This window comes from Solea solea, chromosome 2 (genome assembly GCF_958295425.1).
Source record: "Solea solea chromosome 2, fSolSol10.1, whole genome shotgun sequence".
Lineage (NCBI taxonomy): Eukaryota > Metazoa > Chordata > Actinopteri > Pleuronectiformes > Soleidae > Solea > Solea solea.
The window spans coordinates 34,425,323-34,444,430 of NC_081135.1; the positions used below are offsets into that span (position 1 = coordinate 34,425,323).

The 19,108-nt window shown below is 42.1% G+C and overlaps 2 protein-coding genes across 3 annotated transcripts in view; both read left to right on the top strand.

Moving 5' to 3' along the window:
- Positions 1-349: 349 nt before the first annotated feature.
- creg2 (cellular repressor of E1A-stimulated genes 2) lies at positions 350-2,470 on the top strand. Its single transcript, XM_058622889.1, is given in 5 exon segments — positions 350-372; positions 374-818; positions 1,477-1,646; positions 1,721-1,834; positions 2,008-2,470. Coding segments are annotated over 5 exon segments (879 nt in total). The 5' UTR covers positions 350-364; the 3' UTR covers positions 2,150-2,470.
- A 2,259-nt stretch (positions 2,471-4,729) lies between these two features.
- mgat4a (alpha-1,3-mannosyl-glycoprotein 4-beta-N-acetylglucosaminyltransferase A) overlaps positions 4,730-19,108 on the top strand; it is a 32,114-nt gene continuing 17,735 nt past the window's right edge. The window contains exons 1-4 of one of the 2 annotated variants that reach the window (XM_058622343.1): positions 4,730-5,413; positions 5,525-5,712; positions 17,787-17,954; positions 18,397-18,537. In XM_058622343.1, the coding sequence (XP_058478326.1) occupies positions 5,619-5,712; positions 17,787-17,954; positions 18,397-18,537 (403 nt within the window). In that variant the 5' untranslated portion in view covers positions 4,730-5,413; positions 5,525-5,618. The remainder of the gene's footprint in view (positions 5,414-5,524; positions 5,713-17,786; positions 17,955-18,396; positions 18,538-19,108) is intronic. The other variant, XM_058622344.1, reaches the window with a different exon arrangement.

The window sequence follows — 19,108 nt, forward strand, 5'->3', positions numbered from 1 at the left end:
TGTTTGAATTTAAAAACAAAACTTTTGAATTGCTTTCAAATCACAAAATTAACTCTATAATTGTGTAGCAGTTACCTGAAACATATTTGTCCACGTGTGTTGTATCCAAGTATTTGATGTTTCAAAACAATTTGGTTGTCATTTTTGCGAAAATGACATGAGTTCAATTGTAAAAACCAATGACATGTAAAATGACATATAAGGCGGAAGTGTAATGCCAACTCCAACCGAAGGGGGCAGTACAGTTCACAACTGTGCCTAGAAACGACAACAGGAACAAGAACACGCCAGTAGGGGGCGGTGTAAACAAATACATTCAGATCTCTTATACATAACACAATCCCACACACGTGAGTTTGTAAACATGAGAGTTTAAAGAGCAGCCGTTGACCGAACTCAGGGACATGAAGGCCCGACTCTTCCTCGTGGCTCTGCTCGCCACTGTGCTCCGCTGTCACGGCTACAGCTTGAGGGGCTCCGTGTCCTGGGTCGTCTCCTCCAACGACGTCGTGGAGGACGCGGACCTGTCGGAGGAGGTCGCCCCGGCGCTGCTGGTGGACAGTGCGGGGCTGTGGAAGCAGGCGTACCCGTCCTCGGAGACCGGGAAGGGGCCGGGAGAGCTGGTCAAACCCGAGGACGACACTGTGGCGCAGTTTTCCTCACGTCTGTTTTCGTATAGACTGGAGGAGGTGAAGCAGAAGCCCGCCGCCATCGGCAACAGCAGCCCGCCCCCGCACCAGGAGACCGCCAGGACGGCCAGATACATAGCCCACAACAGTGACTGGGGACACCTGTCCACCATTTCAACTCAAGACAAGGTAACACAAACGCATGTCTTAGTGAGGACACTCGTAGTAAACGCTCTAACCCCTTAACCTAACCCTAACCACCACAGCTAAATACTTAACCCCTAACTTAACTCTGAAATAAACTTAATTCTAACCCCAACTCTAAAACCAGGTCTTATTAGGACAGAATATGAAGACACTTTACCAAAATGTCCTCCTTCCCTGTGGTTTAAAAGTTGTTGGTCCTCACAAAGATCTAGACACACACACAGGTTTGCACTGCTTTTCCATATAGGACTCATCTGCAACAGCCTACCCATAACCATATCAAGGAGGTAATACCACAGTTCAAATCTTAATCCTAACTTTAACCAGAACTCCTAAAAATAATTGAAGTTCTGCCTCATTAGGACCAGACTTTGGTCCTCACAAGTAGTAACAGCCCTGTTTGGGGTGATGGTGATTCAGTGGTAGAGCGGGTCTTCTTTCAACTGGAAGGTCAAGGGTTAGATTCTTGGCTCTGCTCGTCTTCATGCTGACGTGTGCCTGGGCAAGACACTTAAACCTACCTAAATACTGTAGATATGCTGTATGACTGTGTGAGTGTAAAGCAGCTTTGAGTGGTCACAGACCATTCAGAATCTGCTGTATGTATTTCTGAACATCCTGTTTCCCTCCCCCTATGCAGATAAAAGGTCTTCCCTTTGGGAACATCTTCTCAGTCAGTGATGGACCAGTAGACAACAGCACTGGAGTCATCTACTTCTATATGACCCCAATGGACAACACTGTGTCGGACCTGAAAAGTAACCCCTATGCTTCTCTCACCTTCTCAGAGGCAGAGGGAGAGTTCTGCAGGTGAGCCTGGACCTTTACAGTGCTTCTCTGTAATCGGGGTGTAACCGCAGTAACATGATCATCTCTATCTCAAGGCAAATGATGTATGATCCAGAAGATCCAAGATGTGCTCGACTCACACTGACGGGCAAGATGGTGGAGGTGCCACCAGAGGAGCTTGGGTTTGCAAAGGAGGCAATGTTCTCGAGGTAAAAACAGAAAAATCCAGTACATATCTGGTGTACTGTACAGTATTTGGAGTGATGTCGCCTCGTTCCAATTGAGACGTTCACAGACACACTCAGGGAAGGCAGGAAGCAGTTTCTTAGGTTGTTCTTAGGAACTTAGAATTAATTCCGACTTGTTTTTTTTGTTTTTTTAGACATCCTGTGATGGCAAAGTGGCCAGTGGGACACAAGTGGTTTTTTATGAAGCTGGAGTTGATCCAGGTCTGGCTGCAGAACTGGATTGGAGGCACATCACTCATACCAATCGAGGACTACTTTAAAGCTACACCCTTCTGAGAATATCCCTCATTTCGGCTGACATATCATTCCTGACGACATTTAAAATGTATTTTCAACCTGGTTTTTTGGTTGTTGTTTTTTTGTTGAAATCCACTATTGTTTTTAACTTTTAAACTTGAATGTACCTCATGCCTCTCCACAATAACCAGTTCACCAGTTAACTGCGTTTGATGTGTGAATGTATTATATTTCAAAATCAGTTATTACAGTGACATAGCCATTGCTGTGTCTTTTGATTTTTGGACACTGATTTCTGTTTCATGGGTTTGCATCAAACTCGGTGTTGTTTGAAAAATAAATGAATGTTAGCACACAAAATGATTGTGCATAGTTTTTTTTATTTTTAAAGAAAATGTTTATTTGCGATGTTTGGCTGCAATCTTCTCAAGGCCTAAGTTATCTTGGACCTGGAAATGTCCAAGGTAATTTTGCTTGAGGGGGAGGCTGAAAGAACAAGATGATGTTGTTATTATTATTATTATTAGCTAGCTTAGTATTCTCAAGCAATCCCTTGTGTCTAATTTCATGGTATATGACAGGGTATGTGATCAGAGTGGAGCTGAGGAAGTGACCAGATTACTTTATCTCTCGCTCCATATTAATCTAAGTTCAGAAAGAGTTAATTATCTTATTGGGAATAAATCTGCCTCCTGTGAAAAGCCTGTAGCTGACTTTGCTCTGCCTATTTACACTAGGGGTGAGCGATACTGGCAAAATTAATTAGTTTTAACTTTTTAATTGTCTTGAGTTATTTCTCATTAATTTTTTGCTTACACATTATATCAATGTTAACAACTTGTATTTATTGCCTTTAAATGTAAGCTTCAAGCAAATATGCAAGTCCTCTATGTTCTACGTAACCTTGCACACAGACTTAATCTATTTTATTATTAAACAAATGAAACGATCGACTTCAAGTTGTGTTCAGGATCACACAGACAATAAAGGACAGTGTGCTCCAGATTATTTCGTATAATCTTTGAAGTTTGAAAACAAATGTCATTAACTCAGAGAGCTCCACACTGCCAGCCGTTATAGAGCATTTTGACCGATCTTTGAGACCCACAGGATATTGTGTTCTACGAGTATGTAAACAAACACTAAAACTACCATTACGTCTCCGTAACCCTCCTTTCATCATCTCTCTGATCTCCGTCGTCACTTATAACGACCGCGACGCTCCTTTTGTCCGTATTACCGCGACGCATACTGTAGTCTGTTAGAGCGTGAGCTGCCTGAGCTTGTTTGATTTTCTCCCTCGTCATCGCGCATCTTCTTCGCATGATCTATACTGATCGCTCATCCTGAGAGCACTGCTGCCACTTACAGGGGTCAGTTCGTCATAACACGTAAATTCAATCCCAAATCAAATAGAAAATAATACTGTCACTATACTGTATTAGAATTGTCACAGCCCAATACAAGGCCACTAGATGGCGTACTTTATTAATAGTTGGGAATGCTGAGTCAGGATTTCCTTTTGGGTCGCTGTGTCTGCCTCACAGATTTCTCAGGTGATTTTCAACTATTGATGCATAAAGCCTGCATGTTCCCAGAGTCTGTAAGAGCAGAACGGAAGGCAGTATTCTTTAGTTATCAGGCTCCTCTCCTGTGAAAATCAGCTCCCAGTGACAGTTTGGAAGGGGGACACACGCTCTATATTTCAAATTAGACGTAAAACCTTCCTTTTTTATAAAGTGTATAGTTAGAGCTGGCTCAGGGTAACCTGAACCATCTCTTAGTTATGCTGCTATAGATCCTAGACTGCTGGGTGCATGCACTTACACTCACTCTCACACTCAGGGTATGAATATGACTTCATTATATATCATTCACCTTGTTCTTTCTCTCCCTAGTTTGTGTCTGTCCTTCCTGTCCCCCCCCCTCTCTCTCAGTCATCATCTTGCAGGTTTCAGGATCCAGATTCAGTTTCCAGGCTATTATTATCATTCATATCATCACCATTATAATTAAAGTTGATATCAGTATAATTCTCTATGAACAATCCCTGTTGCTGCTTGTATAAATTACATTGTAGTTCTATAAACACGCCATCCCTGATTCAGAACTGTCTTATCTAACCTTATAACTTGTATTTCTGCTTCTGGTCTCTCCCCCACCTCTCCCCTTTTCCCCCATGTTTCCTTTCATCCCAACCGGTTGAGGCAGGTGGCCACACATTTTTGAGTCTGGTTCTGTCAGAGATTTTCTTCCTGTTAAAAGGGAGTTTTTTCATTGATTTGGCACTGTACACATACAATTAAATTGAATAGAAAAACGAAAAACTGGATACATCGCTAACTGTGTCATTTCTCAAATTATATTTTAGTTTACACTGTATATGGGTGAAGACTTAATACATATTAGGCACACGTGTGTGTGTTTTTGAGAAAAAACAAAAACAGTCAAAAGAATTATTTCGCACTACGTTTTAGAAGTTTCAGGTGTGTGTTGGAGCAGGGAAACCTCTCAAATATCCCCCGGATCAGGATCGAGAAACCCTGGCTTAGAGCCCAACAACTTAGAGAAAACATGTATCCATTCACATTTCGATTTTATTTTGAAAATTCCTACCGGAAAACCTGTTTATCACATTGGCAGGTGGATGATCGTAGTTCGTTGTTAGGGGGAAATGTTTTAAAAGGACGTGTGCGGGAGCCTTTTTTTGAGGGGGGGTCGAACTTCATTTCAAACCGTTTGCTAATGGCTGTTAACGCCTCCGGAATGTGTGACCGCGAAGATACTTCTCCGGCTGTGTTTGCCCTGGCAAACGGACGCTGGCGGTGCTAACGGGCAAACATTCAACTTAATGTTAGCTTGGTAGGCCCAGCAATGGCTGGTGAAACTTGGTGACAGCAGTCGTTGAAAATGTACCACCGGGAGGCTCAACGACGCCGCTGTTAATGTGTGTTTTTACCCCGTCGTCAGTTGAAGAGAGCTCGGCGTGATTTGATTTGAGGCGTAGCCTGCGGGAGCCCGTCAGAGACCGAGCAGCCTATCCCAGCGGAGCCACTGTTACGTCCCCGAAATGCTCCCTTCGTGTAACTTGTAGCTCCGGGTGACTGTCTTGTGAGAATTTACAATGGGTGATATGGGCAGCTAGCTTGTTCTGTCTTCCCCCAACATGTCTGCTCATTTGTCACGAACAGCAAGTTGACTCGTGACCGACCGCGGAGCAGGAGAAGCCCGTGCACAGCCCTACGGAAAGGACGCAGCGACAACGAGGGTAACATCCGAGCACCCCCTCCTCCCGGCGCAGAGGTTTCGTGCTCTCTGTCCTGCTAGGCGGAGCATTTGTTGTTATTATTTATTTTGTAAAACAATTTGACGCCTCCATATGCCTGGGTTCACGACCGTGTCAATATCTTGAAGGCGGCGAGGGACGGACGGACGGAGGGAGGGAGGCAGGCAACGGCAGCTTCGGGGTCCCCGACACTGAGCCGAGGAGAGGCATCGCTGAAATGAGATGAGGCTCAGAAATGGAACTGTGGCCACTGCGATCATTTTCTTCACGTCTTTCCTCAGCCTGTCCTGGTACACAGCGTGGCAGAATGGCAAAGGTACGTCCAGGGTCCCTGTTAACAGCAACACAGTGTTTGCTTCATTGTGAGGGTGTTGGTACACTCGGTACACTCGTCGGTACAATATATTATCATAGACATAGTATTTGGTCAGGTTAACGTCAAAGCAGCAGCCAGCTGTCGCAGCAGGTACTTAATGGGACGAAATGAAAATGTCCTGTCACCATTTATCCTGGCCAAAATGACTGCGATTCACGATATGATTATGATAATTTAAACGTCTTTTTAACACACACACACACACAATATGTTTAGGTGTTACAAAAAAAAAAAAAAACACATGCTTTTACATACTATACCAAAAATCTTCTCACCACAATCCAAAAAATGACTTGTTTTACCAAAAAAAAGTTATAATGTGACAAAAAAAAACATGTTACTAACCTTACAAGAAGTTAAGAATCAGTACCTGCAAGGGATGCGATGATTTCATCTATTTCCTTTGTAGGAATCATAGTATATGTGAACAAATCTGGATATTTTTGTGACTTCTGTTGTGCACACACACCAAAAGAAGATATATTACAGACGGAAGGCTCTGCCCTTTTCCTTTTAGGAATTAAAGAAACTTACATGAAAGCATATTTTAACACTTGGTGCCATGATATTGTAATTTGACTAAATTCATTTAGTCTGGATAATCGTGACAGGAATGTCTCACAATGTCCCATTCCTTCTGATAACAACACTATCCACTGCCATGCATCATCTTGCAGTAATATTTCAATCTTTCATTGGAGCATAAGCTATATTTTTACACATCATTTTGGCAAATATGTGAGCTCAGGCTCATTACACAAGTGTGTTTCCTCAGTATGCACAGGCTGAGTCCTTGCTTCCGGGCCACGCTTAACCCAGTACTTGTGGAGAGTGTTATTATGGGCTCATCAGGATGGTGTAAATAATTGCAGCGTTTCGATAAATTCCAAGCAAAGCCTTCATATTGTGATTATTTTTGGAGCTTATCAGCTCGTTGAAGTGCCTTGGCTCAAATGTACTCCACTGAGTATACCACTGCGAAAGAGAGAGAGAGAGAGAGAGAGAGAGCGCAAGCATGAGACTGTTTCATGGTTTGATTAAAGTGCATGTGTGTGATAAGCAAAGGTCAAGTGCAAATGCCCTCTTTTCTGGTTGGTGCACATGTTGGTAGTACAGTGCAGTAGTTGTGTATGGACAGAACAAGGATTTTTAAAGTAGATGATACTCTTCTGTTAAAATATTATTGGCTTGCAAATAAAATAAAAGCTGGAAACAAGTATTCTTCGATCTTCGCTTTACAGTTGTCTTCAATGCTGAGGATATTTGCATGAATGTACAACTTATGAAGGACTGAATATGCAGGGGAGTGCACAAATATGTGCACACTCCTGTGTTCTTACAATAAATATTTGCAGAAGTATTTTTTTGCCTGATCGTATTGTAACTCTGTAATACATTTGTCAGTATCTTCAAAACTAGTTTTGCCATATTTATGTGTTTTTTTTCACATTTACAACATTGCTTTACACTACTGCTTCGAAATATACTCTTTTTAGCTTATTTGCATGTACTTTCATGGAGCTGCGGGGCATTGTGCAACATATTCAGCAGGCTTTTTGCTTCAGGCGAAGGTTGATTTCACGTTGGACAGCAAAATGGGACATACAAGTATGTTGGTTTTCCTGGGGTCAAACCAGGTGTGAGCAGCGGTGAAGAGCTCTCTTGGACTTTTCGTGAAAGCTAGAGTATTGATTTATGCTGTAAACTCTGGGAAGCATTCATTTAAAATCGTTTGCTTTCATCCTCGTGCACATTTCAGAACGACATTGTTTCTTTTTAGTGGTTTAAATTGCAACCCCTAAGGTCCCAAATTAAATCTTTTGTGTCCTTCATTTGTACGCACGTACACATACACGGTATATGCTTACAATGGATGATACTATTACTTATTAAGACACCTGAAGTTGAGTATGTATTACAGTATCAATTCTAACTTTGGTGCATTTTAAGATATATTAAACCCAGGGTCCACATTTCTCCGTTTGGTGGCATCAGCTGTGCTTTACCTGCAATGACATCACAAGCTTTATTCAGGTCCTTTATCTGTAGTGTAGTGTAGTGCACTGGCTCCGAGCCTCTCTCTGTTTGTGTTCCGTTTTGTTGTAACATAAGATGTGTAAATAGTTTTATTCTTTTTCTTTTGTGACATGAACCTCTTTTATGTCCCCTATCATTTCACCCTGCTGTTGTAAGATGGCATATCCTCTTGATGCTGCACACAGTGGGGGGTTTAGAATATATTTGGCCTGTGGCAAATTGAGGGATTCTGAAAGACAAATTCTCACAACTTTCCTAGAGATGTACACAGAAAACATTTGCCATGACGCAGGAAGTTGCTGTAACTCAACCGTAATTCATCCAATATCCCCCGAACTTTGTATGTTTTGATAGAATTCCTGGCCTAAACACGTCTTTGCGTCTACATGTATTGTCTGTGGCATAATAGCTCAGTACTGCGCCCCCCCCCCCCCCCCTCCAATGATGTCTGAAATTTAGTACATGTGTATCACAAAACATGCCCATGCAAATTAAGAGTGACAGATATTGCAAACCTGCTGATAATGGAAATAAGTCTTGTGGCACAAAGAAAAATGGATTTACATGCAATTCTCAGGGGGTTATTGACTCCAGGATAACATATTAATGGTGGCATTTCTCTAGTACCATCATGTAAAAATGTTTACCATCTGTAAACATTTTCCCGATGAGTTAATGATCTCAATCTGTATAGTTTCAGAACATGATGTCAGTTTTGTGAAAATGGATGATGAAGAACGGCACATATGAGTGAGGACACCAGTGCGACTGACGGCTGGTTTCGTCCAACATGAGCGTGGTGACATCTATGAATTTGTGGCCCATTTTGCAACTGGTAGACAACAGTGATTCTTATACGTGGTCTTTGAGCATCTTCCAGTGGGCCCGGGAACCAGCAGCAACTTCCTTCCAGCGACATCCAGCTCTGTCGATTATTCAGAGCCGTGTCCTTGAATAGTTGGCTGGCGCCTGGGTCGCGAGGTGTGGTATGTCTAAAAATGCACCGGGGGTTTGAGGGCCCACTCTGTGCTTCTTGCAGCCTTAGTTTAATTATGATTTTGCTCATATCTTTGCCTCCCTGTTAGTCCTGTCTGTTGGCGGTTTATTGACTGCTGTGAAATGAGAGCCGTGCCAGTCAGCTGTCCAAACACTCCATTTCGAATGACTCTCCAGAGTGTGTACTTCTCTGTCAGAGTCTGCCCTGTCCCCTAGCAGGGTACTTCTCTCTGATATCACCATGGTTATGACTCAAGTAGATCTCAGCAATACACATGAACAGAATAAACTAAAAGAATATATGTATTACAGGGTTGAGATTGGGATGTACGTACCTTTCCTTTTGCACTGTATACAATACACTATTATCATGGGTCCTTGATGAAGTCTCATGTTTATATTAACATAGTGGCGTGTAATAAAAACTAATTAGTAGTGGGAAAAGTAAATTAGATAGTGTAATTCTATATCACCTTTCAGAGCAACAGAGCAAACACACTTGATTAAGCCTTTGTAGTCTACTAGAACACATTCCTGGGAGATGCTTAAGTTAGTGACTCAGTACACTTGTATTAACCTTCTTCTTCTTCTTTATTAGGTGATTTGAATTGTCATAATTCTTGCTTCACAAAACAGGAATTCCTGTCACAATTCCTACACGTTTCTTTCCAAAACATGCTGGAAATCCCACGAAACAAAATCTCTTTTACAAGATAATGCAGTTATCACTAACTAAAATAGTCACCGATGGTATTAAACTATAACTAAGTAGTCAAATAGTCATAGTGCATAGTGTCACACACACAGCTAATGGGTCAGAGGGAAAGCTGCCCTAGTAGATCTTTATATCTTTATTAGCAACTGTATAGGTAAGAGAGGCGATCAAATGTCCTGGGGTTTTGAAATTACATTTTTATAGAGTCATTAACAAAACAACCCAGGTAAACTGAATCAAACACTGTGAGACCTAGAGCCTCCCCTGTCTATCACTTACTGATTTGATCTTGTAAGCTGTGAAAAACAAAACTCAAATGTGTAAATATGTGATTTACTCTCGTTTATTTTAGTTTCAACCACCATATGCATGGGCAGATGTAATTGCATTTACTACCCGCGTATACACACTAGTTTCTTTGTACACATTGACGTGTATCACACACACACACACACACACCATAAACACCTTTGTGCCTCGGTGCCTCACAAGACTTTAACTACCTGGCAACTTCTAAAGCCAACTTAAGCAGCAATTTGTTCTTAGCAGTAGCGGCTTGTCAATAGGGCGTGCTGGGTTCACGACCACCCCACCTGTTCCACATAAAGAAGAATCACATTGACTTTAAAGACATGTTTTAAGATTTGTATTTTTTTATATATGCATATATATTATACCATTAGTTTTGTGGATGCACTGTAAGGCTCTTTCTGACTGATGCTTTTAGCAGATTCATTCAATGCCAAACACTCTTCCCCATTGCAAATGTGGCTTGCTCCTTCCTTTCCTTGTACCCAAACGTTCCCCTTCCTCTGTGATTAAGGGCATGGTTGTCTTCTATCGTTACGTCATTCCAAAAACAATGGGCCAAAAATAGAGTGAGTGATTACAGTGAAGGGGCTCAATCAGCAGGCAGAGCATGAGGCTAGCAGGCCAGAGACATGCTCCATTAGTTATAATCTGGGTGGGACATGATGTTTTCTCCGTCGTTGTGAGTTTGTGAGGTAGGGTAATTTGCCCGAGGATAAGTGAGTTGGAAGACGGAGGATGAGAAGAGGCCGAGGTGGACTACATGATGGGAAGAAAGGATGGGAGTGCTGCCGAGGCACACACACACACACTCTTGCACAAATGCACTCCTCCCTTTATCTCAGACGGCTCCTGCTGTGTCTAAACATGAACAGGCGTCCTCATCTGTTAGTAAGTTAACAATTGTTGTTGTTTCCCTTCTCGTGCTTCTGTGCACGTCCTTAAACTCAATTCATTCATTAATTTGTTCATTCATTCATTCATTCATTCATTCATTCATTCGTTGGCTGCTCACAAGTTGTCTCCTGTGCAGGGAGGAGACATGCTGATTGTTTGGCTCTCACTGCTCCCTCTTGATAAATCTGTGGCATACACTTGTAGAAAATGCTGGGGGACATGTCTGTACTCGTTTGTCTGTTTGTATCGTGACCACACAGATGTGAAATATGTCCTGTTTTGGCTTTAGAATGTAATTTACGGTCACTTCCTTAAATTATTTTCCCAGAACGTAGCTCTAAATTGTCAGATTACCACATTGGTGTAGTTTTGAAACATATCCAGTGTAAGAAGAATAAACAAATCCTGCCAGACTCCAGTGTATTCACTTGTGGCTCAAATCACGTGGGTATTGGACCAGTCGGTTAGCTTGAAGCGAGAAGCCACTGTTTGTCTACAACAACAACGGTGGCTAGTGTACATGCAGCTGCTAAACCATTAGTAACTGGAGACGGTTTGTTGATTATGGGAAGAGCAAAAAGCAGGACTGAATAAGGCTTTTCTCGATGGGAAAACAATTTTTTCCCCTCTTTGTGATAGGAGGAGATGGACAAATTATAGACTGAATAAAAAAAAATAAAAAAAAATTTCAACAGTTTCCAGTAAAACCTTCCCTAAAAACCATCTGGCATGTCAGGTTTAAGTGCAGAGACTGTTCAGCTCAGCAGCCAAACCAGAAACTATATTATTGGAAAATATCAAGAGCTCCAAGTAAAGAACTCTTTAACTCTGAAAAAATAAATGTATTGATGGTGTAGTTGATTATGTGTTAACTGGGAAGGTGTAAGACGAAACTGAGCCCCAAGGTGACCTTTACAGAGGGCTCATGTTTTTCTCTCAAGTGCCAAGCTCCAGAATGTTTAAGTTCACTGAAATATAGAAGACGCAGTAAAACACTTATTATTAATCAACTTATATGTTCAGCTCCAAAAATATAGATGGACTCAGAGCTTTGGACCTCACTGCATATTTTCAACAACTGATTGTTGACGACATCCCTGAAAGAAGAGCTTCCAAAAAAAGTATGATAGTCCTGGTTGATCAAAGCCTTTCAGCAGCCAAGTGGGGCCGCCATGGGAGTGAATGGAAGCAGAGTGGGGCCATGCCTTTGGCTAAATACTGTCAGCCAGCAGCGTGCAGTGCCACAGAGATTATCATGACTCACAGCACAATAGAGCATATGAGGTGGGAGGCAGGAGAAACAATGTGCCTAATGTGAAGAAGCAAATTTGGGAATCTGTGTTAGAAAGTTGCCAAGGGAGCAAATGCTTGTCTTGTGTTTTTTGTGGATAATACCTTTACCATTTCAGCATGCAACCTCAAGTTAAAGGTGTATTGCATGAGGAAAAGGGACAGATTGGGATAAAGGTGTGCATTTTCTCTTTCTGCAATCTGCATAAAACCGTTGAGGGAGTATCATGAGTCCACTCCTGGATCAACTTGCACTTCTCTTCAGGAAATAACCAACTAAAATCAATAATACTACTCACTCTCTGTCTCTGTCTCTCTATGTATGTTTACATACTTTTCTTTGTTACCTCTTAAGAACCTTTTCTGGCATAAACACTGACCTTATTGGGAACTCCTTTAGGAACAGGTACTGGTACTTTCTGAGGTACTGGTTAGGTTTAGGTGCTTTGTGTAGGCTGTCCAAATGAATGGATCAGTGTAGGCACAGTGGTCTAAGAAGAATAGCTGTGCAAACCTGTGTTTGGGTGCTTCCTGCACTCTACCTCTTTAACTTGCACTCTTATTATCTTGATTGGTCTTCTCTCTCCAGCAGATGTGGAGTGTGAACAGTACAGTGCAATGCGGTTCATGTGTGATCTCTGTAACGTCTGAGGTCTACTGCAGACGGTGTTTAATCTAATGTGACTTTTGGACCTGATGTTGGAACATGCCCGTGTCTGCATCTGCCCCTTAAACACAAACATGCAATAAACATCCCGGCTTTTGTCCCGTTAATCTCAAGTTCATGCGCTTCACCATCTGCCCTGCTTAAGAGATAACAGCCTGGTTAAATGCTTTGTGTTGTTGCACACAGCAGCTGCAGTGTGGGACCATGTGGGCAGCAGGTGCATTGCTTGAGGGCCGTATAGATGCATTATGCATACTTCCTCCGTGTTTCACATGCTTCTGGAAGGTGGAATCTGTCTATAAGAGGAAGGCTCAATTGCAAGGTGGCATCTCTTCAGCGACTGTAGTGCGTTTATTTAGTTAATGTTGCTGTGTGTTTTTGAGATAAACTAACTACCTGTCAGTACAGAGACAGTCTGATCACAGTAAGATCTCTCATAAAATCACTTTTACAGCCTCACACACACCATGGCGAGGTTTGATCACATAACTGGACATAGTCACTTTTGCTGCAAATGTGGCGTCGCTTTGACTCATATTTCTTTGTGCCTAAGTTAGCTAGAAGCTTGATTTTAAAGGACAATTCCAGGAGTTAAATGAGAAAACGAATACCACCCTCTCAAGTGTTAAAATAAAAAGGAAATGAACACTGGCACCTCAATAACTGAGCGGAAGCCATTATCAAACCAAATAATCTATCCTGTTTCTTTGAAGTGTGTGTGAAACAAAATCACAGGAAGAGTGATGCACGACTGTTTCCTCCTGTGTGTTTTTTCATAAACATTGCTTCACTTACTCAGTATAGCCAAGCTTGGATCAGATCACAAACATAGTGAGGTGCCATTGCTTTGAGGGAATGTTAGACGCAAACTGAAAAACCGGCACCCACGGTTTCCTCTGAACACCTGCTGTTGGATCACCAGCTGCAGCTCTATTCATACAAGTGTGTATGTTGAGCATAACTGATTGCCATGTTTTCTCCAAACAATAATACAACTGAGGATATTTCCTGTGGCAGGGGTCAACATATAGAGACAAACAACCTTTCACTCTCACATTCACACTTGCAGTCAATTGTTTTTGGACTGTGGGAGGAAAACGGAGAATCCAGAGAAAACTCGCACACACACAGGGAGAGCATGCAAACTCCACACAGAAAAGCCCTCGGTCAAATTGGGACCCAAGTGTTTCTCAATCCTGGTCCAGAGGACCCACTGCCCTGCATGTTTCATGATGTGTCCCTGCTCCCAACTCACCTGACTGAAATGGTCAGCTCAACGACGAGCGCTGCAGAAGCCTGATAATGAGCCCTTCATTTGAATCAGGTGTGTTAGAGCAGGAAAATGTTTGCTTTGTCAACTGCCATAAAAGATACGATCTGTTTATCTTAAACCCCATCAGCTATATTCCCCTAAAATGGAACAGCAAACATCCCCAACTGTCAACATTAGCTCATCATTAACATAATATAGAAGTAGGCTAATCATTCTCCCATAGACCATGTGTCCATCACGGTACGGTTTGGTTTGGTACAGTATGACACAGTGTAGAATGGTAAAGCCCCGGGTTAGGCTTGAGTTGTGACGAAGGGAAGGGCGCCAAAGAGTGGTAGGGGCTAGTTATTCTGGTTATTCTTCTTCCTAATGGAAACACAAAAAAATACATACATCCTACTGTACCAAACTAGTGGAGACGCCCCCTGGTGACTCAGTGCTACTTTCGTCACTTTTCAAACTAGGAGGCTACGTCCATTCCCTGTACACAGTCTGTGGCAGAGAACGGCAAGTAAAACGTGTGCTGGAAAAGTTTAATATTCATATTTTCTCCCCCCCAAAAAAAGCACATCTGTGTTATGCAAGCAAACTTCAAACTGCACAAGCCCCTCATCAGCACTCGCAAGCCCACAGTCAGCAGTGAGCACTGTGAGGGCTCTTTAATGAGCTGATGGATTCAGCGATGAGACTCTTTAACACCGGCGAATCTCTGGTTGGGTTTCAATTCTCTATAAGCACTGAGATCGTCTTTGTCGCTTCTCAAACCATGTGACACAAACCACATTTGTCTGTCTGTCACTTTGTGTGTGTGTGTGTGTGTGTGTGTGTGTGTGTGTGTCGAAATGATGTGTGTGACAATCTTGCTTGGACTATGAATCATAACTCGTTGCCATTAGAATGTGGTTTAATAAACGGTATGTTAATATGCCTCTGTTCCTGATGAAGGCAGTGCTTTTATGAATGATTTGTATCTGGATCAAACATTTACCTCACTAATGCTTTTATGACCTGTACCCATTACACTATAATATTATTTGGAGCTTTCAGTGAGTTGTTTGTTGTTTTTATTGTATTTCTTACTACATCTGTAAGCCGCTCTTATTGCATGTGGAGGTGGTTGTCTTTGTCTTTAGATTTCCTGCTCAGATTTCATTGCTATAATATCCAAATGAATAGGAAGTTCCCGCGAGGAAGTTGCCTAACCTCAACCTTCTTCAAGTGTATCCTTTTGTTGTCTGAAGCTACTGTGGCTGCATGCAAGTTTTTAGACATGTCTGTGTACTTTGATAAATGCTTCCTCTTTTTTAATGCAGTGCTTGCTATTTACATCACTGATGTTTATTTTATTTTCCCCCTAACCAAAACATTGCGTTTTGAGAGTGAGTGAGTGTGTGTGTGTGTGTGTGTGTCGGTCTCCGAAAGAGTGTTTAGGCCTTGACTCCCCTTGCTGTAAACGCCAGTTGTTGAATGTCCAATATATATTCAACTCCTCTTCCCTCCTGCATACTTTATTAATAAATCAAATAAAATGAGAGGAGGAATCGAGATTGGCACATCCAGGCAAAATATCACAGCAGTGTGGGAGGCAGTGTGGGTATGGTGATACCAGAGTGAAGAGAATCAGACAAAGCCTGCTTTAGGAAGGAAGTGCACATATTGTACAAAAGGGTACACTCAGAAGAATTTTTGAAAATTGTATGAAATTACATGAAAAGAACGAGACCGTGGTAAGAAAGGCGAAAAGAGGGGGATGAGGAGCAGGCGTTTTTCAGGCTCACAGGAAGAGCCACTTAGCCCTTCCCCCATTACTCATGGTTCTAGAGAGCAGAGGACGATAATGAAATTGAATAGATGTTCTCCAGACCAGAGGGTCTAATTGTTTAATGCATTTGTGTAACCATGCAAGTGTGAGGCTGTATACCAGCAGAGTACGTTGACTGTTAAACCGTGAATTTTATAGTGATGCCACTTGATTTGGTGATTTTCCGCAGTGTTTTAAGTGAAGTCACCGTCAAACCGCGTTTAACAATTAGGAAATAAAAGGTGACAGTGAGTTATTTAGGCTAACTTGCGCAATGAGACGTCACTTGGGTAAAGGGAGTGGCAATTCCCGTAATGAACATCACACATCCAAACCTCATACAGTTTCACTGCCTGATGTGGGGGTGGAGTGGCTCAGTGGTTAAAATCCTACCTTGTGTACGAAAGACATCATGGTCGCACGTTCGATTTCACCCCTGGCTAATTGTACTTGATTCCATTGTAATTCGCTTTGGATAAAAGCCTCTGCTTAATGACATGTAATGTAATGTAATGTGCAAATGCTTCAGAAACAATCAAGCTAACTAGAAACCCTCCTCTTCTTCCTGTGTGTGTGATCGGCGATGCTCTGTCTCTGGTTTCTTTACACAGTAGGATGACACACTTGGTTTCATCCAACAGTCTAAGGACTGATGTGCAGATGAAAGCTGTCGTTTTAGGTGGAAGCTGCCCTGTTCTTCAGGTTTGGGGCCAAAAGGCAGAGTGTGTGTGTGTGTGTGTGTGTCTGTGTGTCAGGAGCACTCATGAATAACAACAGGTTTCTGTGAAAAAGAGAGGATGTACAATAGCTTAGTCAGAGAAAGTGACAGAGAGTGGGGAGATAAAGGGACTCTGCTTTTTGTTGTAGTTAGATTGCACCATAAATCTAAGAAGAACAACAGCAGAGAAAGATCAAACTACAACCCCACACAACCCTCTGTGACGTTCTGATTCTCACTTCCTCCCACGCGTTTGTGTGCGCACACGCACACCTGTGTTGTCTTATACGAATCAATACACATTAAGTAAACTTAATTCAAATTGCACTATTAGAAGTGGTCAAAGAAAACAGACGAGCCAAGACAGACAAAGAAACATCACCATAAAAAAGGGAGACAAGAATGTGGAGTGACTCACTGTCATTTGCAGCATATTTGACATATCTATGATCTCAGGCCTCCAAGAAACCACAGCTGCTCACCCTTTTCACAGAATTCAGACTTTCAACACTAACCGCCTGACTTCTGTTTCCTGATAAGAGCCCACCAGATGCCTTTCCTCAGGTTTTTGCCGTAATCTGCCTCCAAACCTCAAAAAGTAATTTCCAGTTGGCAGTGCTAATAAATGGCTGCTGTATCTTAGGCGACATTATCGCACTGCGGATGTTCACCGGGTTTTGAAGAGCATGTTTTTTGATTTAAGGGCCTCGTACAATCTCGGGTAATCTTGGTGGAGGAAAATTAAAGATGTCCTAGCAAGCAGCTTGTCTTAAAGTCTTGTACACATGCAGTGGACTTCATTGTAAACGTTCTGAACCAATTCAAAAAGACTGGGAAGAATGGGACCACCCTCACATTTGTGATCGTCTGCACACAGGAAATAGTTAAGGAGAATCTGCAAAACCGTTGGGTCATATCTACTTTTTATCCACATGGAACTAGTATTTTTGGAGCCCTAAAATGAAAATGTTCCTAGAGTTCCTACTCATCTTTGCCACCATCGTCTATTGTGGTTGGAGTTTGTACACGTCCTCCCTCCTCTTGTTACAGCGCCACACACAGGACTGACATATGTACTACAGACAGTGCTGTGTTTAAGAACGGAAAAGAAAAAGATTGTATTGGGAAAGCTCTGTTTCGCAGGATTAGTCAACATTAAAGGTTATCTCAAATAACAATGAAAATGTGTCTTTTGTCTTTATTGTTAAAGATACGCTTTTGTACTTTTATGAAACCGGAAGCCATCATCATCATCATCATCATGTCTTTCTCCTGCTAAAGTACCATGTTCTGCTCTCGTCCCTCTCATAGAGAAGCTGGTAGCGTACCAGCGGGAGTTCCATGCGTTGAAAGAGCGCCTTCGTGTGGCCGAGCACAGGACGCTGCAGCGCTCGTCTGAGCTCAACAACATCCTTGAGCAGTTCAAACGCGCCATCGCCGAGACTAACAACAGCAAAGATGCCCTCACCAACTTTTCCGGTAAACGAGTTCAGACGACGTATTTACTCCAACTGAGGCTGTACGCTGTTGAACTCCAAATTTTTTTTTTCAAACATAGGACAGAGAAAACCAAACCTTTTTCACACCCAAGGAGCTGCAATCAGTGATCATTGATGTTTTGGCCAATAAATGTTAATGTTGCTAACATCTACCAAATTTAAAATGCAATGCTCGTATATTTTTATTATCATAATTGTCGTATTAATGCTTTTTTCGGTCAGTAATTGTGGTAGTTATCCATTTTCAGACAGTTTTATGTCATGAATTTGTTTTTTAATCACACACACACCCACACACAGATAGAAATTCACAGAAAAACCTCTCCTGATTGGAGGGTTTTTCTGTGTTCTTTCCATCCTTCATGCTTTAAGGTTGCATAACTTTAAATCGCTTAACTTGTGTTTCTTGTCAATGCTTTCAGATGAGACACAGAAACTACTGAAAGAGCTCGCAAACAGGAAACAGCTCCAGGTGCCAAATATTTACCATCACCTGCCTCACCTACTCAACAATGAAGGCAGCCTGCACCCGGCCGTGCAGGTCGGTCTTGGCCGCACAGGAGGTGAGAAGCAACACATGCATACATACATCACACATTTGGTACAGCAGTAATTCACTTGCTTTATGAGGCCTTTTTTTCCTCCAGAATATTCATGCTCAACCTACGCAAACACAGTAAAACCTCCTGAGATGCTTATTACATCAGGAACTGAATCAAGTCTCAACATGTTTCCTGTTGGGGAAGAGTTGACAACAAGTATCCCCCCGGGTCTGAGCGTTGCAATAATATCTCACTGAGGAACATTTGAATTTGAAGATAATTATACTTCATATATATATATATATATAGCCCCAATTATCAGTGTGCCATCTTACCTTCACTTCTCGTTTTTGTTTTTCTGAGAAGTTCTTGGATGTTTTTTCTTGTTTCTCATCTTTTTGCTCTTTTAAATAAACCTGTGAGGTGCGGTATGGTATTCTTTTTAGCAGATATTGTTCACAGAGGGTTTACCACAGCACTTTCAGCAATTTTCCATTTTATTGCTTCCCAACAACAAGAATGCTTACAGAAGTGAACTGTGGCCTGTCAAAGCAGTCGTCGTTGTCACTTCTGTTTTCCACTTTTCTTATTA